Source organism: Danio rerio, chromosome 4, assembly GCF_049306965.1.
Source record: "Danio rerio strain Tuebingen ecotype United States chromosome 4, GRCz12tu, whole genome shotgun sequence".
Classification (NCBI taxonomy): domain Eukaryota; kingdom Metazoa; phylum Chordata; class Actinopteri; order Cypriniformes; family Danionidae; genus Danio; species Danio rerio.
The window spans coordinates 60,278,101-60,299,194 of record NC_133179.1 but is presented as its reverse complement, the minus strand read 5'-3'; the positions used below and the strand labels follow the sequence as shown (position 1 = coordinate 60,299,194).

At 40.5% G+C, this 21,094-nt stretch overlaps 1 protein-coding gene and 2 non-coding genes across 11 annotated transcripts in view; 2 read left to right on the top strand and 1 right to left on the bottom strand.

Moving 5' to 3' along the window:
- The first annotated feature begins 1,650 nt into the window (after nt 1-1,650).
- On the top strand, nt 1,651-1,723 carry trnar-ucg (transfer RNA arginine (anticodon UCG)). The gene has a single exon. It is a non-coding gene; the product is annotated as a tRNA-Arg (tRNA).
- Nucleotides 1,724-2,431: 708 nt separating this feature from the next.
- trnar-ccg (transfer RNA arginine (anticodon CCG)) lies at nt 2,432-2,504 on the top strand. Its single transcript has one exon. It is a non-coding gene; the product is annotated as a tRNA-Arg (tRNA).
- An 11,901-nt stretch (nt 2,505-14,405) lies between these two features.
- LOC141381789 (NLR family CARD domain-containing protein 3-like) overlaps nt 14,406-21,094 on the bottom strand; it is a 34,685-nt gene continuing 27,996 nt past the window's right edge. For 5 of the 9 annotated variants that reach the window (XM_073948165.1, XM_073948169.1, XM_073948166.1 and 2 more), the window contains one exon: nt 14,406-15,853. In XM_073948165.1, coding sequence (XP_073804266.1) covers nt 15,333-15,853 — 521 coding nt within the window. In that variant the 3' untranslated portion in view covers nt 14,406-15,332. Of the gene's footprint in view, nt 15,854-15,965; nt 21,076-21,094 lie in introns of those variants that run through there. The other 4 variants (XR_012402476.1, XM_073948170.1, XM_073948171.1 and 1 more) reach the window with 1 other exon arrangement.

Sequence of the window (21,094 nt, the reverse complement as noted above, 5' to 3'; positions counted from 1 at the left end):
TCTTTTTCTTCGCCTCTGAATAATCATTGCATTGATGTTTCTCTGCCATTTTTGTTTTGATTTTGCCTTTACGAGAAGTTGGACAAGCACATTGCACAAGTGAGCAAAATGTAAAAAATTATTTAAAGTTATTTATTTTAATTATTTTTACTATTATGTTGGAATTTTAAGCATGTGTTTTGATTTTGATTTTTTTTTGGTACTTAAAAATACATATATAATAGTAGGGCTGATTTTGGGAAAAATCATAATCACAATTACTTTGGTCATAATTGTAATCACAATTATTCAAAACGATTATCAGTTAAAGTCAAAATTATTAGCGCTCCTGAGAATTTTTTATTTTATAAATATTTCCCAAATTTTGTTTAACAGAACAAGGAATTTAAAAGTATTTCCTCTAATATTGTTTTTTCTTCTAGGCTTATTTGTTTTATTTTAGCTAGAATAAAAGCAGGTTTAAATATTTTGAAACCTATTTTAAGATCAATATTATTAGCACCCTTAAGCAATATATATTTTTGATTGTCTGCAGAAGAAACTACTGTTATACAATGACTTGCCTAATTACTCTAATTAAGCCTTTGAATTGCACTTTAATCTGAATGCTTGTATTTTGACCTGTCATCATAGCAAAGATAAAAGAAATCAGTTATTAGAAATAACAAATATCAAAACTATTATGTTCAGAAATAAGTAAAAAATAAAAATAAAATACTTCTTTCCATTAAACAGAAATTGGGCAGGAAAAGGGTTGCTAATATTCAGGAGGGCTAATAATCCTGACTTCAAGTGTATATATACAGTTATTTTCCACCCTGCAAAGGAAAAAGAAATAAATACAATAGAATAAAAATATAAAACAAACTGTGCTTTAAGCATCTCCACTGTAAGAAAAACACTTTAGCTACAAAAATCCTTCAGTCAAGAGCAGAGAAACATTTTCTTGTTATGTTTGATTAATGATAATAAAAACAGGCGGCAGCAGGAATATTTTGCGCTGTCTCTTTAATGGTTTCTCTTTCACGTCTTTTAAACCTCAACTCGATTGTTTATTACACAAATGAGGGTTAATATAAATAATCACCAAACACCGCGTTTTGACACCTATTTGACCATTAAAGCACTCACGTTAAGATGACTTTAGATGTCTGCGCTCCTCTGCTCGTCTCAGTGTGCGAATGAGAGCGAATGCTGACCGGCCGCATGCTTCTGACTGCGTGTGCGTGCTGCACACACACATAAGCACGCGGTCTTTCACAACACGTGTACAACTGGAAAGGGGGCGGTATATGATGCATATAATCGTTTATCTTGATTAATGCTTTTTTTATAATCGTTTGAAATCGAAATCGGATTTTGGATTAATTGTACAGCCCTATATAATAGTGGAGCATTTTTATACCTTTTTCTACCTCAACACTTATCCCTTCCGCGCCCCCCTTGTGAACTCTGGCGCCCCCCTTAGGGGGGCGCGGACCCCAGGTTGGGAACCACTGCCCTAGACCAACGAGCCCTGAGGAAATGCCTTGCAGTGCCAAAAAATAAATTCTGTGAAACCGGTCCAATCTACTTTTAGTTCATGTTGTTTTTGTTGCGTGCGTCAGCAACTCCCTGGATGCATATTACTGTTCACAGGCAGTAAAAAACAGCCCAGTGGCCTAATGGATAAGGCACCAGCCTTCGAAGCTGGGGATTGTGGGTTCAAGTCCCACCTGGGTTGTCTTTGATTCAGTTGCTTTTAAGTTGACTGTGCAGCACAATCCAGTGTGACCTTCAAAAAGCTAGGTTCATACCTTTAGGTCAAAAAGACATGATAATGGAAAACTCTTCAGAGAAGCTGTTTTGTCATTGGGTGTACACACCAGATCGTCTGGAAGCAATAGGAATCCTAAAGTGCTGTTTTCTGAGTTACAAGAACTTCCTGAGTCATATAACAATTATAGCAAATGCTAGTAGTGGCCTAATGGATAAGGCATCACCCTTTGAAGCAGGGAATTGTGGAATCAAGTCCTGTTTGGGTTGTTTGTTGGGTTACATTTAAGTTGTGTGAAAAAATCCTGGCTTGTCTACTCAAAGCTTAGGTGTGATGATCTGAGGACAATGGTTAGCTTCGAATTCTCAGACTTGTTGTACACTTCAATTAAGATTCATCCATTCTTGCTTGAATCTCACTGTCACGTTACAAACCAAAAAGGTTCCGCTAAGCTCTAGTAATGGAGATCTTGACTTCAAGTACCCCATGGCTCTTAACTAACGGTCTCATGTTAGGTGGATGATGATGAAATGCAAACAAGAAAATAGCTGCAGAAAGGTTGTGATTTCAAGTTAATGAGAGTGGTTTTGACTGGAATTTGAAACTCTCAAGACCAGTCGCACTATACGCTAGAACCATACGATGAGACAAGAATGTTTGTACTATTAGTGACGTGGCCCAGTGGCCTAATGGATAAGGCATCAGCCTCCGGAGCTGGGGATTGTGGGTTCAAGTCCCACCTGGGTCGTTTTTGAAGGTCTCACTTCAACTTGGGAGCAATGGTTGTTGGATAAAACACAGTAGCTGTGAAAACCTTCTTGAGATGTGTTTGTGTGTCATTAACTTCCTTCATTGTCATCCATATTTCCTGTTATGACTAAAAGGGTACTCTGTGCTTACATATAAAGCTGGTGGGTTTTTCAAGATCCATAAACAAATCTAATAACCAAACCATTGCCACTGCTTTTTTTGTCTGTATTGTACATGTTAGAATGATTTACAGTAGTTGAGAGTTCAATGTGGCTATTACCGCCGTGGCATATACCGCCGCCGCTTTAAATGGACAAGCACAAGTTTTTAATGTATGACCGCAGTCTGTGAATATGCCGCCAGGGGGCACAAAGGGATGCTAACAGACAGAAATAGCCTATACAGCAGCTGTAAATATGCTACTGTTCTTATAAATAAAGATGAAATTATAAAACAAAGCATTATAATTCCTTTATTAATCATTAAACATTTGTTAACATGCTTTATTATCATTGTAAACTTGTTAAGTGCAATGAGGATTAATTTTGGAAAGTAGAATTGAAGAAATAAAAGACAACTAAAATATAAGCACAAACATTCATAACAAATAAGTTGGCCTAAATAAATAAATAAAGCAGTCTTTTAGCCTAAATATAAAAAGATGTTGTTTGCTATTTTGATAGGACTAGGACAGTCATTTAATAAGCTTTTTCATTTATATCTTCATTTACATTTTTACTTATGTTTTCGTTGTTGATTACGCATAAAAAGAAATTGGCTTACCTCAAGCAGATCACTAAAAGTATAAAAAAAATCATTTTGCTGCAGGACATAAATGAAGTCCCGCAAGTTTATTTTTAATAATTTAGTTGTAGTTCAGTTCATTTTTTTTTCGAAACGTCAATGTTCTCCTTTAAAGTATAATTGTTGTTTTGTTTTTTGTTTGTTTTTTTTACTTGTAGTAATGGCTCAGTATCTTTGGTATTTTAATTTCCATTTTTAGTCACCTTGCGTGTGAAATATAATTCGCGCATAACCGCGTAAAAAGAAGAAAAAGCTGTCAAAAGTCAGAGCCAGTTCATCCAAATTAGCCATATTAAAATACAGCATGTATGTTATTACAGGCAGAGTGTAAACAAACTCAGGGTAAGGCTAAATTATGCACTTTCCTTTTAAGGCAAGATTTGCGGTGAACGAAGAAGAGGTTTTACCAACTACTTATTTACAAATATATGTCAATCATCGTGCTCATGAGTCGATATGTTGCCTTTTTATGTTCTGTCTTTTCATCTAGCAGCAATAATGACGACTGGAAAACTTTGTTTAGAACGAAAATGAACTGTTTACTGAAGTTTTTTTGTATACTGAAAACAGGAGCGAAACTCCGAACACACACACTCTCTCACACTGAGTCAGTTGCCAATGGCTACAGGCGCGCTTTCAGTAGCGCTAATCATCATAGGAAAACTGTTCTTAAAGCAAAACAGCATATATAAATGCCAAGGTAAATAAAGTCACTTTATGACAATTAAACGATAAATGGAGCATTAATTAATCACTCTTGCAGCTACATATCAATTTAAGTCATAACATTTTATAGCCTACATGCTACTATGGTGTATAATAATGTTTGGTGGAACAGTAAATTGGTTTATCAACTTGAATTTGGAATCGGGCCAGCCGAGTTGATTTCAGAAAATATTTTTTTTATTATACATATATATTATTATATTATTAAATTACCGCTATTTTGGAGACCATGCGCTTCTTCACCCTCTTCTCCACTGTTTTCTTAAGTAAGTTAAAATGATGTTAAAACATGAAATGTAGGAAAACACAGTACAAATAATCATGAAGGAGATAACGGAAAGACAGAATGGTATAATAATTACCCTTTTTGAGTTCCTGGTCCTCTTTCTGTAAAAAAAAATGAGCTGTTATTAATGACTAAATAGGTCACGCAGAAGATCAGCTAAGAAAAGTTCTACAGGGTCTGTGGCACTTGCGGCCTTATGGGTTCATACAGGTTGTGAAATGTGGGTGGGACTGCAAAGCTGTGAATCTTTGCCTATCTTTTGGATATGACAATAGTCTGTACTGTATACAGTAGTCTAAATTTATCAACTTACCCTAATCCTTAAGCTTTCTTTTTTTTTTTCTTTTTACAAAAAATTTGTTGCAAAGTAGCAATAGACAAGTTTTTACAGCAACACGCAAATATGTTTCAAAGGATTAAAATATTACAAAAATTATTATTTTCTACATAAATATAAAAACTGCTGCCTCCATGCCTTCTTCATCTTGGGTGGCTTGTTTTTAGTTCATTCATAACAACTTGCTTTTTTTATAATGTTATTATTATTAGCAGCAGTATTGTTTATTATATGCATATTTATATTTGTGTTATTAAAAACAAGCTTAGATGTGTCCACGTGTCTGGTTTTGGACCAAATGGGGCATAGCTAAATTATATGTACAAAAAACAATACACAACAAAAGAGTTTTGAAATATTAAATATGAGGCATTTGGATAAGATGACATTAATCAAATCGTGCAAACAGAGCATTTTTCAGGAGAGTAAAACCATCAGAATCCTACCTTCTTTTCTGTCATCCAGTCCTGCGCAAACAAGTGTTTATGTTTTTGTCTGACGTGGTTAAAAAAAAAAAAAAAAAATTGTAAAGGTAGAGCTTTATTATAGCTGCTGAGCGCAAGGAAATATAGGCTATAGTCTAGGCTGTATTTTATTACTTGCTCTTATGTCCTGCAACACTTAACGGTTTCCTTTACTTATGATAACCAAATAATATGCAACATCCTTAAACTATTCTCTTAAATAAAGGGAAATCACCTATCAAGTGTCATATAGCCTAGGGAAATATTGATATGATAAGGTTTCTCCTGAGCATTTGGACAGAATGTTTGATGATGTCTATCAAAAAGAGGATGATATAAAATACATTTTATACCAAGCTATTATCGGAAAACTCCAGGGCGCAACTTAACCCAGCTGTTTTTGTCGAGATTCTCCCGTATTTTACCATTTGATCCCGCTATCACGTTTATCTCACTTGATTTTTCAGTTACATCAATGGGTGCTGTTACTGCTCCGGTCAGCTAATCAAAAACTTGTCTGCATATTTACTGGGTGGGTCACAGGTGAATAAGATCAATCTTTGGTTATCCAAACTTTGACCACAATAAAGCTCACTACAGATATGCAGACATCTTCATTCTTACAATACCCAAATAAGGTTTTAGGATCATATGCGTTTAGGCAAGGCAAGGCAAGTTTATTTATATAGCACATTTCATACACAATGGCAATTCAAAGTGCTTTACATAAACAAGAATAAAAGAAACAAGTAAAATAAAAACATAATAAAAATGCATAAAAACAAAACTTAAAAACAGGTAAAATGTGATATAAAAGAATGAAGAAGAAGAGAAAAACATGATAGTGCAATCTGTCGGACGCAGCACAGTGCTCATTCAGTAAAGGCACAGCTAAACAGATGTGTTTTCAGTCTTGATTTGAATGTGCCTAATGTTGGAGCACATCTGATCATTTCTGGAAGCTGATTCCAGCAGCGAGGGGCGTAGTGGCTAAAAGCCGATTCACCCTGCTTTGACTGAACTCTTGGAACTTCTAGTTTATATGATCCTAATGATCTGAGTGATCTGTTAGGTTTGTATTCAGTGAGCATATCTGTGATGTATTTAGGTCCTAGGCCATTTAGTGATTTATAGACCAGTAATAATACTTTAAAATCTATTCTGAATGTAACTGGCAGCCAGTGTAAAGACCTGAGGACAGGTGTGATGTGCTCTGATTTTCTGGTTCTGGTCAGAATTCTGGCTGCAGCGTTCTGGATGAGCTGCAACTGTCTGACTGTCTTTTTAGGAAGACCAGTGAGGAGTCCATTACAGTAATGTACCCTGCTGCTGATAAAAGCATGAACAAGTTTTTCTAAATCTTCACTAGAAACAAAGCATCTGATTCTTGCTATGTTTTTGAGATGATAGTATGCTGATTTACTGACTGCTTTGACATGACTATTGAAACTCAGATCTGACTCCAGAGTCACACCAAGATTCTTGACCTTATTTTTTGTCGTTTGACCTTTAGTGCCAAGGTACGCATTTACCTTGAGAACCTCATCTTTGTTTCCAAACACAATCATTTCAGTTTTCTCTTTGTTTAACTGAAGAAAGTTTTGGCACATCCAATTGCTCATTTCATCAATGCATTGGCAGAGGGTGTCAATGGGGCTGTAGTCATTAGGCAGTAAGGCTAGGTAGATCTGAGTGTCATCAGCATAGCTGTGGTAGGAGATTTGGTTCTTTCTCATTATTTGGCTTAGAGGGAGCATGTAAAGGTTGAACAGCAGAGGTGCCAGAATCGAGCCTTGTGGGACTCCACACGTCATGGGTGTCCACCTCGACCTATGGTCACCTATACTGACATGGTAACCTCTACCTTCAAGGTAAGATCTAAACCATTTGAGGACCGTGCCAGACAGCCCAACCCAGTTTTCCAGCCTATCCAGAAGTATGCTGTGATCGACAGTGTCAAATGCAGCACTGAGATCCAACAATACCAGCACTGTTATTTTACCTGAATCTGTATTTAGGCATATATCATTGATTATCTTTATAAGAGCGCTCTCTGTACTGTGATGTGCTCTGAAACCAGATTGAAAATTGTCTAAACACCCCCTGAAGTTTAAGAACTTGTTGACCTGGTTAAAAACAACTTTTTCAATGATTTTGCCAATGAAAGGGAGATTTGAGATTGGCCTGTAATTGCTCAATAGGGTGTTATCCAGGTTGCTCTTCTTCAAGAGGGGTTTAACAACTGCAGTTTTAAGTGAGGTTGGAAAAATCCCTGAGAGAAGTGAAGCATTTACCACTTTTAGAAGATCCATTTCTAAACAGGTAAACACCGTTTTGAAGAATGATGTGGGGAGCATGTCAAGACTGCAGGTTGATGTTTTCATAACTTGCACAATTTCTTCTAAGATTTTGCCGTTAATTGCTATGAAATCAGACATAATGTCTGATTTCTTAAGTTGTGGTTGAGCTTGTTTGATATCGACACAACTTGACTGATTGGATGAGCTGATTGCCTTTCTGATATTATTAGTCTTATCAGTGAAGAAATGAGCAAACTCATTACATTTGCTTTCAGAGAGGAGCTCACTGGGAATCCGACTGGGGGGGGGGGGGGGGGTGGGGGGGGGTTGTGAGCCTCTCTACTGTTGCAAAGAGTGTACGAGCATTATTTAAGTTGTTGTTTATAAGGCTTAAAAAGAAAGTCTGTCTAGCAGTGTTTAGTTCCATATTAAAAGCATGAAGACTGTCTTTATAGATATTATAATGGACTACTAGTTTCGTCTTTCTCCACATACGCTCAGCTTTTCTGCACTGTCTTTTCATCATTTGTACTCTCGGTGACCTTGTCCAAGATCCCTTTTGCCTGCCAGTCGTCTTCTTGACTTTAACAGGAGCGACGTCATCTATAATCTTAATTTTAGAGTTAAACAAATCAAGGAGAGAATCAACAGAATCTGCAGATATGCTTGGTGCTAGCGATATGGCCTTCATAAACTGCTCACTGGTGTTCTCATTTATGCATCTCTTTCTGACAGAGACAGATCTGTCTTTAATAGCTGGAGTGATCAATATATCAAAGAAGATACAGAAATGATCAGATAGTGCCACATCCTCTCAGACTTCCCTCACATAAATTGGGACCCAAATTCACTGGACCATTTCCCATTATCAAGGTGCCACAAATGTGTAAACCCTTAGTTATAAGTAGATCAAGAGTGTGTCCACGATTGTGTGTCCTTGAACATGCTGAGTCAGATCAAAAGTGTTAAAAACAGTCATCAGTTCTTTTACAGCATTGATTTCTGGATTATCTATATGAATAATAAAATCCCCAGCAATACTAAAATAATCATATTCAGAGGTTACTATTGATAACAGCTCTGTAAAATCCTCAATAAAAGCTGGAGAATATTTTGGAGGTCTGTAGATAATGATCAGTAAGATGCATGGAGCACCTTTCAGTGCTATACTCTGATATTCAAAAGACAAATAGTCATCAAATGACACTTGTTTACATTCATAGACATCTTTAAACAGGGCAGCGATGCCTCCACCTCTCCTATTAACTCTGCAAACACTCAAAAATTCAAAGTTTAAAGGAGCTGCTTCATTCAGAACTGCTGCGCTACAGCTGTCATCTAGCCAAGTTTCATTTAAAAGCATAAAATCAAGGCAATTTGTGTTGATAAAATCATTGACTAAAAGAGACTTATTGTTGAGCGATCTGATGTTTAAAAGTGCTAACTTAACAGTTTTAGCTGTTTTTTCTATAGTAGTCTCCGATCTACATTTAATAGACACCAGATTTGAATGATTTGCTTTACGGTCTGAAAGAGTCTTTGGTTTTCTGTCACTTAACACAACACATATCTGCTTAGAGAAAGCTACAGACACACTGGGTTCCTGCTTGTTCTGAAAACATTTGATAAAGACACTGTTATCTAAGCAGGCCCCCGACACACATCACAGAGAGCTCTTGTGTTCACCAGCTGAAGATGGGGCGTTGTTGTTTGGGCCCTGGCGGTGTGATCGGAGGGCTCTTCCAGGTGGGCTCATAGGTGGTTGTGGAGCAGGCCGCTTTTTGGTTGGTAACTGGGGGCTTGCGGCAATGGAGTGTGAAAGTTTAGTTCCAGCATACACCAGTTCCTCCATCTTTTTTGAAAAACCCAAGAGTGGTGAACATTGTGACAATGAGAACGTGTCCGGTGACAGAGGCTGTGCATCTGGAGATTCTGTCTGCAGAAGTATGTTTTCCTGAGGATCATTTTTGAGTGACGAGACTTGATGCTGTTCTGATGCGTCACAGTCTGCCTGTGTTGAGCAGAGGGCAACTGATAGTGTCTCTATCAACATTGGGTGTTTTGGCTGCATGGCATTATCACTGTCCTTGGGTGATTCGTCAGCCACATGTCCACTTAGGAGCTGATTTGAGGTCCTGTGGTCATCCGGACATTTGCTAGGTGTGTGCGTACAATTCAGTTCAGTGGCATACACAGCTGATGGATGATTGAGGGAGAAAAAAATATTGTCCTTTAGCACCTTTGCACCAAATTTGTTTGGATGAAGGCCGTCTGATGTAAACAGCTGTCTTTGGTTCCAGAAGAGATTGAAGTTGTCGATGAAATTCAGTCCTTTCTTGTTACATGTTTTCTGTAGCCATACATTTAGACCAAGAAGCCGTGAAAACATATTTGTCCCTCTTGCAGGGAGTGGTCCACTTATGAACGGCTGAACCTTCAATCTTTCAGCTGTTTCCAAGAGCTCACAGAAATCTTTCTTGAGCAGTTCTGACTGTTCCTTCCGAATATCATTCTTCCCCACATGGATGATAATCCGTTTTGCAGTACTGTGCTTTTTCAGAATTTCCTCAAGCTCTTTGTTTACATCAGAAACTGTTGCATGAGGAAAGCAGTATGTCATTGTAGATCTGCTCCTGAAATTCTTGATTATTGAATCTCCTACGACTAGTGTTCTTATCTCCGGTGTGATCGGAGCAGAATGCCGCTGTCTAGTCGGCCTTGAGCCTCTGTTCCATGCAGAATTAGTTGCTGAATCATGCGATCTCTGTCTGACTGCATTTGGGGATTCTTCACCCATATTACTCAAAACTTCATATCTGTTCTGAAGCTGTATTTGAGTCCGAGCTGTATTTGGGGTAGAAGACGCTAATGCGGCAGCGTATGATCTGACCCCGCGAGTACCCTTTGGTCTCGCACCTTGTTTATGCCAATGCTCATTTTCAACAGTTCTTTTCTGTCTTTCTGTGCTCAAAACAGTAGCAGGAACAGGTTTATGGGACTCACCGGCTGTGTGCTGAGAGAATCCACAATGAAGCTGAAGTTCTGGTCGGATCGCAAGCAACTTCGTTTCAAGAACTGCAATCTTTTGTAGAAGTTTGTGGCAGTTTGTACAGCAGTAAGAATCTGAAATAATCCGGTCCAGAGGCATTTTCACAGCCGTGTCTTCCCGTCTCCGGAATGTAAGCAGCTGATAGCTGGTAGCGGGAGGATTGTTTAGACGGTAATTCCCCTCTTGTTAGTATAGCTGTATTCCAGAAAGTTTGTAGAATCGATGCTGATCTTCAAGCCGTGTTGTTTGAGCGCTGTGCTGATAGGCTCAAGTTAAAATTAGGGTATAAGATATAAAAGCAAGAGTGCGAAGAGCGGAGCAGTGGGCAAAGACGTCCGAACAGTAGCAAAGCAGGAAGTGGAAGTCATTATTTGTATGATATTAGAATATAAATAGAATATATAGAATTATAATTATTTTTTTATTTAAAAAAAAATATATGCATATAACTATAATACTGCTAATAAAAATCACATATTGGACAATTAAAAAAATATTTTAATCCTGATTTCAGTGTCAAGTGATCTTAGCATTTATAGCAAGTAGAATGTTTGGCTAAAGAAATTGTAAAATTGTAAATTGTTACTGCCAATTCAGTTACAATCTAGTAATTACCCATAAGGAGGTTTCTTGCTATGATTTAGTGTTATTTTTACACATTACTAAATTCATCCATATTGTAAGTTTACAAACAATATAAAAAATCTTTGTATTCCCTAAATTAAAACATTTAATCATTTATGATTGGCAAAAGCTGAATTATAAAAACTAAATAAGATACTGGAAACAATTGCAGTTTTAAAGAGCTTTAATTCTAATATAATTTACATTTACATTTAATGTCAAACATATATAGAATCCCCCATATTGTTTTTAATGGATATAATAAAATTTACAATAATTGTAACTAGTTTTTCACAATGCTGGAATTTTAAACATTGAAATGATACCTTCAATAAATATCAACATACCATTTTCTATATTTTGTGATAAAAAAAAATCTTAATGTTATTATTAATTGTTATTTTATGCACTAGAGCCAATGGACATCAGTATTTTTTATATTATGAACAAATTTTTGAATAGCAAATCTTTGCATATTATTCTACTTGTTGGTTGTAGAAAATATATATGATCATTTAGCATTATCATAGCGCATTATGCCTATGTGTGTGCATCGACCTGCACTCTAAAACTAAAATTATTTAAATATTTATTTAAAATTCATTATTGAATCCTAAATTTTCCATTTTGCATTGCACTACCGCAGTGAACAGTTTAAAGCATCTAGTATGTTTTTGACGTTTTTCCCTTGTCAGTTGAGGAGATCACATATGATAATTTGGCATATTTAAAAGGGAAAAGGACAACACGTCAATCGACAGCACTTTACACTGATTTCAAATCATAATGAAATGAGTTCAGTTTTACTGACCTCTCGATATTGTTCACACAGGTCAGGGACACGCAGCAACGCGAGTAAGAGAAAAGATCAAAGCAAAGCAAGAGAATACTTTATTTACGTTTTTCATTTTAATATATTGATTGTAAAAGAGCCTGGGTTTTTAAAAGCATGTTTTTTGTTTTTAAATACACTATATGCTTTCTCAACTATGAAACACATCACAAAAAAATGTTGTATTGTTGTTGTCTGGTGAGTGGGCAATATGAAAAAGCTCCCCCGAGGTAAGAAGGAATGAAGGTATTGGTTTTTATATTGATGTAGAAATTAATAACTTGTAAAATAATTTAACCTTTTAATTTATTTGTAAAAATATGTATTGATGAGCATCCTGTTTAGCCTATTGTTACAGCAAATAGGATTATAGTACATTTATGATTTATTAATAATAAGATAAATAGATTAAATCATAAAAGAAAATGGCATTATAAAGTGTATTGCGATTTTGTTTTTTCTACCCTATTTTATTTAATCTATTTTTTTACGTTGATATACTTCAAATTTAAATTTACATTATTTGTTACAATCTTTTGCCTTATTAATAAATCAACTTAAATGAAAAGTATATGCATCAGTGCATGAAGCAGAAGGGAAAATAGAGAAGGAGTTAACAGCAGTAACGTCGTTATTTGTTTGCCATTATTGAAATGTAATGGCACTAAACTGCTATATAAATATATTTTGCATTCTACATTGGACTGGAAAAAAGCAAGAGATGTAAAACATTTTGTAAGCAACTTATGTAATTCTTTTTAACCATATGTTCAAGTCTGATACTGGGCTAAATGTGGACCAAATCTGACGGGCAAAACAAAGACCACGTCGATATTTGGTCTATGTTTGGACCAAATCCGAGGGGCAAAACAACCACGTCGATATTTGGTCTATATTTGGACCAAATCCGACGGACAAAACAAAGACCACGTCGATATTTGGTCTATGTTTATACGAAATCCAACGGGCAAAACAACCACGTCGATATTTGGTCTATGTTTGGACCAAATCCGACGGGCAAAACAAAGACCACGTCGATATTTGGTCTATGTTTGGACCAAATCCGACGGGCAAAACAACCACGTCGATATTTGGTCTATGTTTGGACCAAATCCGACGGGCAAAACAAAGACCACGTCGATATTTGGTCTATGTTTAGACCAAATCCGACGGACAAAACAAAGACCACGTCGATATGTGGTCTATGTTTGGACCAAATCCGACGGGCAAAACAACCACGTCGATATTTGGTCTTTGTTTAGACCAAATCCGACGGACAAAACAAAGACCACGTCGATATTTGGTCTATGTTTAGACGGACCAAATACAGACCAATTTTCGACGTCGAAATTTGGGCTAAATAAAGTCTATGACGGGCCGACTTGATTTAGCCCAAAAAACGACGTCGAAATGACGTCTCGTGCTGGGTGGGTTTGAGCTTCAGGAGCAGACAGTGCTAGAAATCACGCTTATAAACACGCTTATACACAAATAAACCCTTCATCATCTCCACAAACAAGCGTAATGTAGAAGTGTTAAACTCACATGCAGAAATAGAGACGCTCTTGTGCAGCAGGAACACAATCTGATCTCTTTCACTTAACTAAAACGTACCTGTGTGATCTACAGGTGTATCCTGAAATGGCGCTGACATTAGTATTCACGAGATTCTCCAGACTGTGGGCGTGTCCTCGAGACAACACAAACCACTGAACCTGAAGATATCTGTGCAGCTTCTCTGAGCTCGAGTGTGTTGAAGGAAGATTTCGAAAAAGTTTTTAGAAAACAAATGAGTATTTGAGCTATAAAATAAGAATTTAGATAACATTATGGGTCTATATATGAATACAGCACTTACAGATCTCTGTGTTAGAATATATTCTATAGGACACTTTACAATAAGACTTACATTAGATCAGTCAGTACTGGAACTGATATAACAAGCAACTCAAGATAATCAGGATGCTGAAACTAGCACAGAATATTACTGTTAGACACAAAATTAGCTGAGCCCAGTGAATATACAAGGGAGAATCGCATCAAGTGTTAATAAAGATGAAAAATCAAGAGAAAATAAGACTTTAACCAGCTGAAATGTTGTTTTATTCAATATCTTATTTGACTTTACACTAAAATTCAGTTTTATTCATCACACACAACTCATACACACAACAATATCCAGTGAAATGCTCATACGACCAGCCATGACCTTAAAGACAACAAGATTATAGATGAGAATAAAATTACTGAATGAAATAAATAAAATATAGACAAACTTTAGTCATAGTCTGGTCTGTGTTCAGAAGCTCCTCCTCAGTGTCTCTGTGTTGGTCTTGATGGAGCAGAAGCCTTTATTTCTCTGAGCGCAGCAGGAAAGCTTCAGCTAAACTGTGTGTTTTCCTACTTTAGTCAATCCAACACTGAAAACTCCTCATCTAGTCAAGAGTTACAGGCTTATTACTGGACACAGACATTACTGAGCTTGATTTATTCGCTTTATTAAGCATTATTAATGCACAGTTGTGCTGGTGAACATCAGTTGATGCACTGAGAGTCAACAAGAACTAACAGAGAACAACTTTACTGTCATCAACTAACATGAACAGATCAATAAATACTGGAATAAATGTGTTTTTATTGTTCAGTTCAAGTCAAATTATGAAGAAGAAGAAGATCAGAAGAGCAGAAACAAACGTCACACTTCATTTCTCCTTTATTCATTGAGCTGCTGGATTTCTCTACAGTTGATTCAAGATTTGACAGAGATTCAGACAGGATTCAGACATTTCCATGTTCATCATCACATTCTAATATCAGCAGTGGATTTGACATTGACTTTAATTATTTGTGCTCAAACAACAGAGAAACAATGAAGATCAATCTGTAGACAAGAATGAGCTGATCTGAACACAGCAGCATCCTGGAGGACACTTCATCAACATCAATGATGACACTGATGAAGACTGAGACACACACACACACACACACACACACACACACTCACACACACACACACACTCACCCACACTCACGCACGCACGCACGCACGCACACACACACACGCGCACGCACACACGCACGCACACACACACGCACACACACACACACGCGCACACGCACACGCACACACACACACACACAGACACACATACACACACACGCACGCACACACACGCGCGCACACACACACACACACACAGACACACGCTCACACAGACGCACACACGCACGCACGCACGCACACACACACTCACAAACACACACACACAAACACACGCACACACACACACACACACACACACGCACACACACACACACACAGACTCTTATACACACACACACACACACACACACTGCTGCTGACTGCTCCTGCAGAGGATTCTGGGTAAATCTCTCGTCAGTCTTCAGCTCAGTTTCACTGATGATCCAGAACTAACCCAGAACCCAGCACAGAGCGGCTCAGTGAATGTGGTCTGGACTGAGTGGATGAGGCTCATTGTGTCTCTATAGATGTTGTAGAAGATCAGAGTTCCTGCACTGTGATCCACAAACACTCCTATTCTCCTGCTGAGCGGCTTCACTGGGAGATCAGTGTCTGTGTTATTGTGTATGAATGAGAAACTGGAGGAAGAGCAGCACAAACTCCAGGACTGAGCATTACTTCCAAACCAACACTCAAAACATCCCTTCCTCCTGATGCTCTTATATGACACTGATATACACACAACATCATGTCCACTCCAGTCAATCTCCCAGTAACAGCGTCCACACACACTCTCTCTGCACAACACCTGACGAACATCAAATCTGTCTGGATGATGAGGATACGGCTGATTCTCTCTCACACTCTTCACCTCTCTGTTCTCCTCAGACAGAATGAGTTGAGTGTTTGCTGTGTTTGGATCCAGAGTGAGGAAACAGACATCTGAACACAAGAACACACACATTTACAACCACAGCTGTGTGTGTGTGTGTGTGTGTGTGTGTGTGTGTGTGTGTGTGTGTGTGTGTGTGTTACGAAATACAGGGAGACCCAATTGCAAGTAAAATAATTATTTATTGACTCAGACAGAATGACAGAAGGAAGAACGCAGGAAGATGATGAGTGAGTCAAGCGAGCAGCAGGAAATGTAAATCGAACAGGGAGCACTGAAGAACAAGATCAGAGAGCCGCCAACAGAAAGGTACAAGAGTCCAAACACAGAGCTCTCCCCGCGACACACGACCAGAACTCAGCGACCGGAACCTGACAGGACACAGACAAACAGACGAGAAGAAAACGAACTGACACTGTGAGACAGAAACGCTGAACATATATAGGCGCGGTAATGCGCTGCACCTGTGGTCCACTGATTACATCTGAGCGGTGCTGCGCACGGCAAGGCTGGTGACAGCGTACACGTGACCACCCAGCTGATAAGGTAAACACAACTGACAGCAACGCGACTCTAACACAGACACAGAGACACCCAACACACACACTCATACACGCATATACGTAAAACGCATAACGCACCACACCGTACACACACACACATACACACACGCAGACACATCATAGAAGAACAGACAGATCCACAATCGTGACAATACCCTCTCTCCTAGGAACGCCTCCTGGCGTTCCCAGACGAGCATACCTGGCGATTGTAATCATCGATAAGAGAGTGATCCAGTATGTCCCCGGCCGGAACCCAACTTCTGTGCTCAGGACCGTAACCCTCCCAGTCCACCAAGTACTGGAATCCTCGTCCCCTCCGTCTAGAGTCCAGAATGCGCTTAACCGAATAAGCAGTCTCCCCATCTACGAGACGCGGCGGGGGGGGAACTGGTGTGTGCGGATTAATTGCCGTATGAAAAACGGGCTTTACTTTAGATACATGAAACACGGGATGAATTCTCCTGTACGCTGGAGGTAATTTGAGGCGGATTGCCACAGGACTAATGATTTTAGTGACAATAAATGGGCCAATAAATTTAGGAGCTAGCTTATTACAAACGGTGCGGAGCGGAATATTCTTAGTTGAAAGCCACACTTTTTGACCGACAACGTAAACGGGAGGCTTAGACCGGTGGCGATCGGCTTTAGCCTTGGTGCGCACACCCACTTGGAGGAGGGTCTGTCTGGCCCTGCTCCAAGTGCGGCGGCACCTCTGGACAAAGGCGTGAACGGAGGGGACCGCGACTTCAGATTCCAGACTTGGAAAAACTGGTGGCTGGTAACCTAGACTACACTGAAACGGAGAAAGGCCCGTGGCCGACACTGGTAACGAATTATGTGCGTACTCCACCCACGAAAGCTGCTGACTCCAGGAGGAGGGATTCTGTGAGACCAAACATCGCAATGTGCGCTCAAGATCCTGATTGGCTCTCTCGGTCTGACCGTTACTCTGGGGATGAAAGCCAGACGAAAGACTCACAGTAGCCCCCAATAAACGACAGAATTCCCTCCAAAATTTAGAGATAAACTGAGGCCCCCTGTCAGAAACCACGTCCGTCGGGAGGCCATGAATGCGAAAGACGTGATTAATGACAGCAACCGCTGTCTCTCTGGCTGACGGTAATTTGGGCAGAGGGACGAAATGAGCAGCCTTCGAGAACCGGTCCACTACGGTTAAAATCACCGTGTTGCCGTTGGAGGGAGGCAGCCCCGTAACGAAATCTAGCGAGATGTGGGACCAGGGTCTCGAAGGTACTGACAGCGGCTGAAGGAGTCCCGCGGGTGGCCGATTGGAAGTCTTGGAAACAGCACACACAGAGCAAGCCAATACAAAATCACGCACATCACGAGCCAATGCTGGCCACCAGAATCGTTGTTTAATAACAAATGATGTGCGACTCACCCCAGGATGACAGGCTACTTTGGAGGAATGTCCCCATCGAATAACATCTGACCGAAGTTTCTCTGGCACGAATAACCGACTCGGTGGGCATCCAATCGGGGGCGTTACCCCATCTAAGGCTGCGCGAACCTTCGACTCTATCTCCCATGTGATGTTAGAAATAACAATCCGCTTAGGCACTACGGGTTCGAGTGACGATGTACGCTCCGAAGAATCAAAAAGACGGGATAACGCGTCGGGCTTAATGTTCTTAGATCCCGGTCTATATGAGATGGTGAAATTGAACCGTCCGAAAAATAACGCCCACCGAGCCTGCCTAGAGTTTAATCTTTTGGCGGATTTGATGTACTCAAGATTCTTATGATCGGTCCAGACGATAAAAGGGACCCCCGACCCCTCTAACCAATGACGCCACTCCTCCAAAGCAAGCTTGACGGCCAACAGCTCTCGATTACCAATGTCGTAATTACTTTCTGCGGCTGATAACCGATGAGAATAATACGCGCACGGGTGGATCTTGCCATCCGAGGAGGAGCGCTGGGACAGGATAGCTCCGACCCCAACCTCTGACGCGTCGACCTCCACCACAAACTGCCGGGAGGGATCAGGGGTTATCAGGATTGGAGCTGAAACAAAGCAGCCTTTCAGTTTTGAGAACGCAGCTTCGGCTGCGCTGGACCACCTGAACGGCGTTTTGGAGGAGGTCAAGGCGGTCAGAGGTGCGGCGAGCTGGCTGAAATTGCGAATAAATCGCCGGTAGAAATTGGCAAAGCCCAGAAACCTCTGCAGGGCCTTACGGGAATCAGGAGTTGGCCAATTTACCACAGCCTTAATCTTCTCTGGATCCATGCGCAACCCCTCGACTGACACGATATGCCCTAGAAAGGGAACAGACTGTGCATGAAAAACGCATTTCTCCGCCTTGACATAAAGACCATTCTCTAACAGCCTCTGAAGCACTCGCCTGACGTGCTGAACATGTTCCTGGAGAGAATGGGAAAATATCAGTATGTCATCCAGGTAAACATAAATGAACTGATCTATCATATCTCTCAGCACGTCATTGACGAATGCTTGGAAAACAGCCGGAGTGTTGGAAAGGCCGAAGGGCAGAACGCAGTACTCAAAATGCCCTCTGGGGGTGTTAAACGCTGATTTCCACTCATCCCCCGCTCTTATGCGAACCAAATGATAAGCATTGCGGAGATCTAATTTTGTAAAAAAGTTCGCCCCCTGCAGACGTTCAAAGGCTGAAGACATCAACGGCAAAGGGTATGTATTCTTGACCGTTATGTTGTTCAGCCCTCGATAATCAATGCACGGGCGAAGGGAACCATCCTTCTTTTTTACAAAAAAAAATCCCGCCCCCGCCGGTGAAGAAGAGGGGCGAATGATCTTGGCTGCTAGAGAATCAGAAATATATTTCTCCATGGCCTCCCTCTCTGGAGCAGAAAGCGAGTATAATTTGCCTTTAGGCGGAGACGTACCTGGCAATAAGTCTATTGCACAGTCATAGGGACGATGAGGAGGCAAAGAAGCAGCCCGGGACTTACTGAACACTCTCTTCAGGTCATGGTACTCACGGGGCACGTTTGACAGATCCATCTGCTCCTCCTGAAACACAGAACGAGAAACAGCAGAACAAGCAGACACTAGACAAGATTTATGACAGCTCTCACTCCAAGAAAGCACAGTATTATGTCCCCAATTAATGTGAGGTTTGTGCAAAACCAACCAGGGATGTCCCAAGATCACAGGAGTGGCAATAGTCTCTGTTAAAAAAAACTCAATAGTTTCGGAATGGTTACCAGAAGTAATGAGTCTTATAGGAGCAGTGGAGTGTGTGATGGTGGGGAGAGAAAGACCGCTAAGAGCGTGCACTGCGATAGGAAGAGAAAGGGGAACAACAGGGATTTTCAAACTGTACGCCAGCTTAGAGTCAATAAAATTCCCCTCGGCTCCGGAGTCGATGAGCGCATGACAGTGGTGCATGATAGAGTTAAAAGATAGATTGACTGGCAGCATGGTTGTGTTAGGGGACTTGTCAAGGGTGATTTCACCAGCCAGTAAACTCTTACCCGGCGACGAATTCTTATTCTTGGCTAGACACGAAGCCACAAAATGTCCAGCGACTCCACAGTACATGCATAGTCCTTCCATGCGGCGACGACGCCTCTCCTCCGTGGAAAGCCGAAATCTGCCCATCTGCATGGGTTCCGGCTCGAGATCAGATGAGGGGGGTTCAGAAGATGCAGCGAAAAGAGATTGCGTGGGAAGAAGTGGAGTGTGCAGTTTCTTGTGGGAACGTCTCTGTTGTAACCGAGTGTCCACTCTGATGGCTAAATCAATAAGCCCATCCAGTGTCTTAGGCAGATCCATGACGTAGATTTCATCTTTAATATAATCTGCTAGTCCATGCAAAAACATGTCCCACTGAGCTTCGGCATTCCATTTACATTCGGCCGCCAGAGTACGAAAGTCAATGGAATATTCAGCAACACTCAACTTATTCTGTCTGAGTTCAGCGAGCTTACGAGCCGCTTCTCTGCCAGAGACCGCTCGGTCAAACACAGTTTTTAACTCCTCTGAGAAAGCTTTAAAGGAATTACAGCAGGGGAGTTTACGCTCCCAAACAGTGGTACCCCAAAGTGCCGCTTTACCTGTCAGCAAATTGATCGTAAACGCCACCTTACTCTCTTCGTTAGGGAAAGACGAAGGCTGTAGCGTGATGTAAAGTGAACATTTTGCTATAAATGACCGGCACAATTCTGGTTCGCCGGCGTAACATGCTGGTGGTGGAAGTCGCGGTTCAGTGGATCTGGGGGTCTCTTCTAGCGCATGAGCTGCTGGTGGAATGGTGGGAGGAGCTTGCTGGACAGCTTCAGTACGAAGCTCAGAACCCAGTCTCTGAACCTGAGTCGTGAGCTCAGAAACTTGAGTGACCAGCGCCTCAATGGCCTGGCCGGTCACTGCCATTTGTTTGTCCTGATGATCCAGTCGGGCTGAATTGTGGGCGAGGAAATCCTGGATTTTGGTAACACTTGCTGGGTCCATCTCAGTGGTCAGTTCGTTCTGTCACGAAATACAGGGAGACCCAATTGCAAGTAAAATAATTATTTATTGACTCAGACAGAATGACAGAAGGAAGAACGCAGGAAGATGATGAGTGAGTCAAGCGAGCAGCAGGAAATGTAAATCGAACAGGGAGCACTGAAGAACAAGATCAGAGAGCCGCCAACAGAAAGGTACAAGAGTCCAAACACAGAGCTCTCCCCGCGACACACGACCAGAACTCAGCGACCGGAACCTGACAGGACACAGACAAA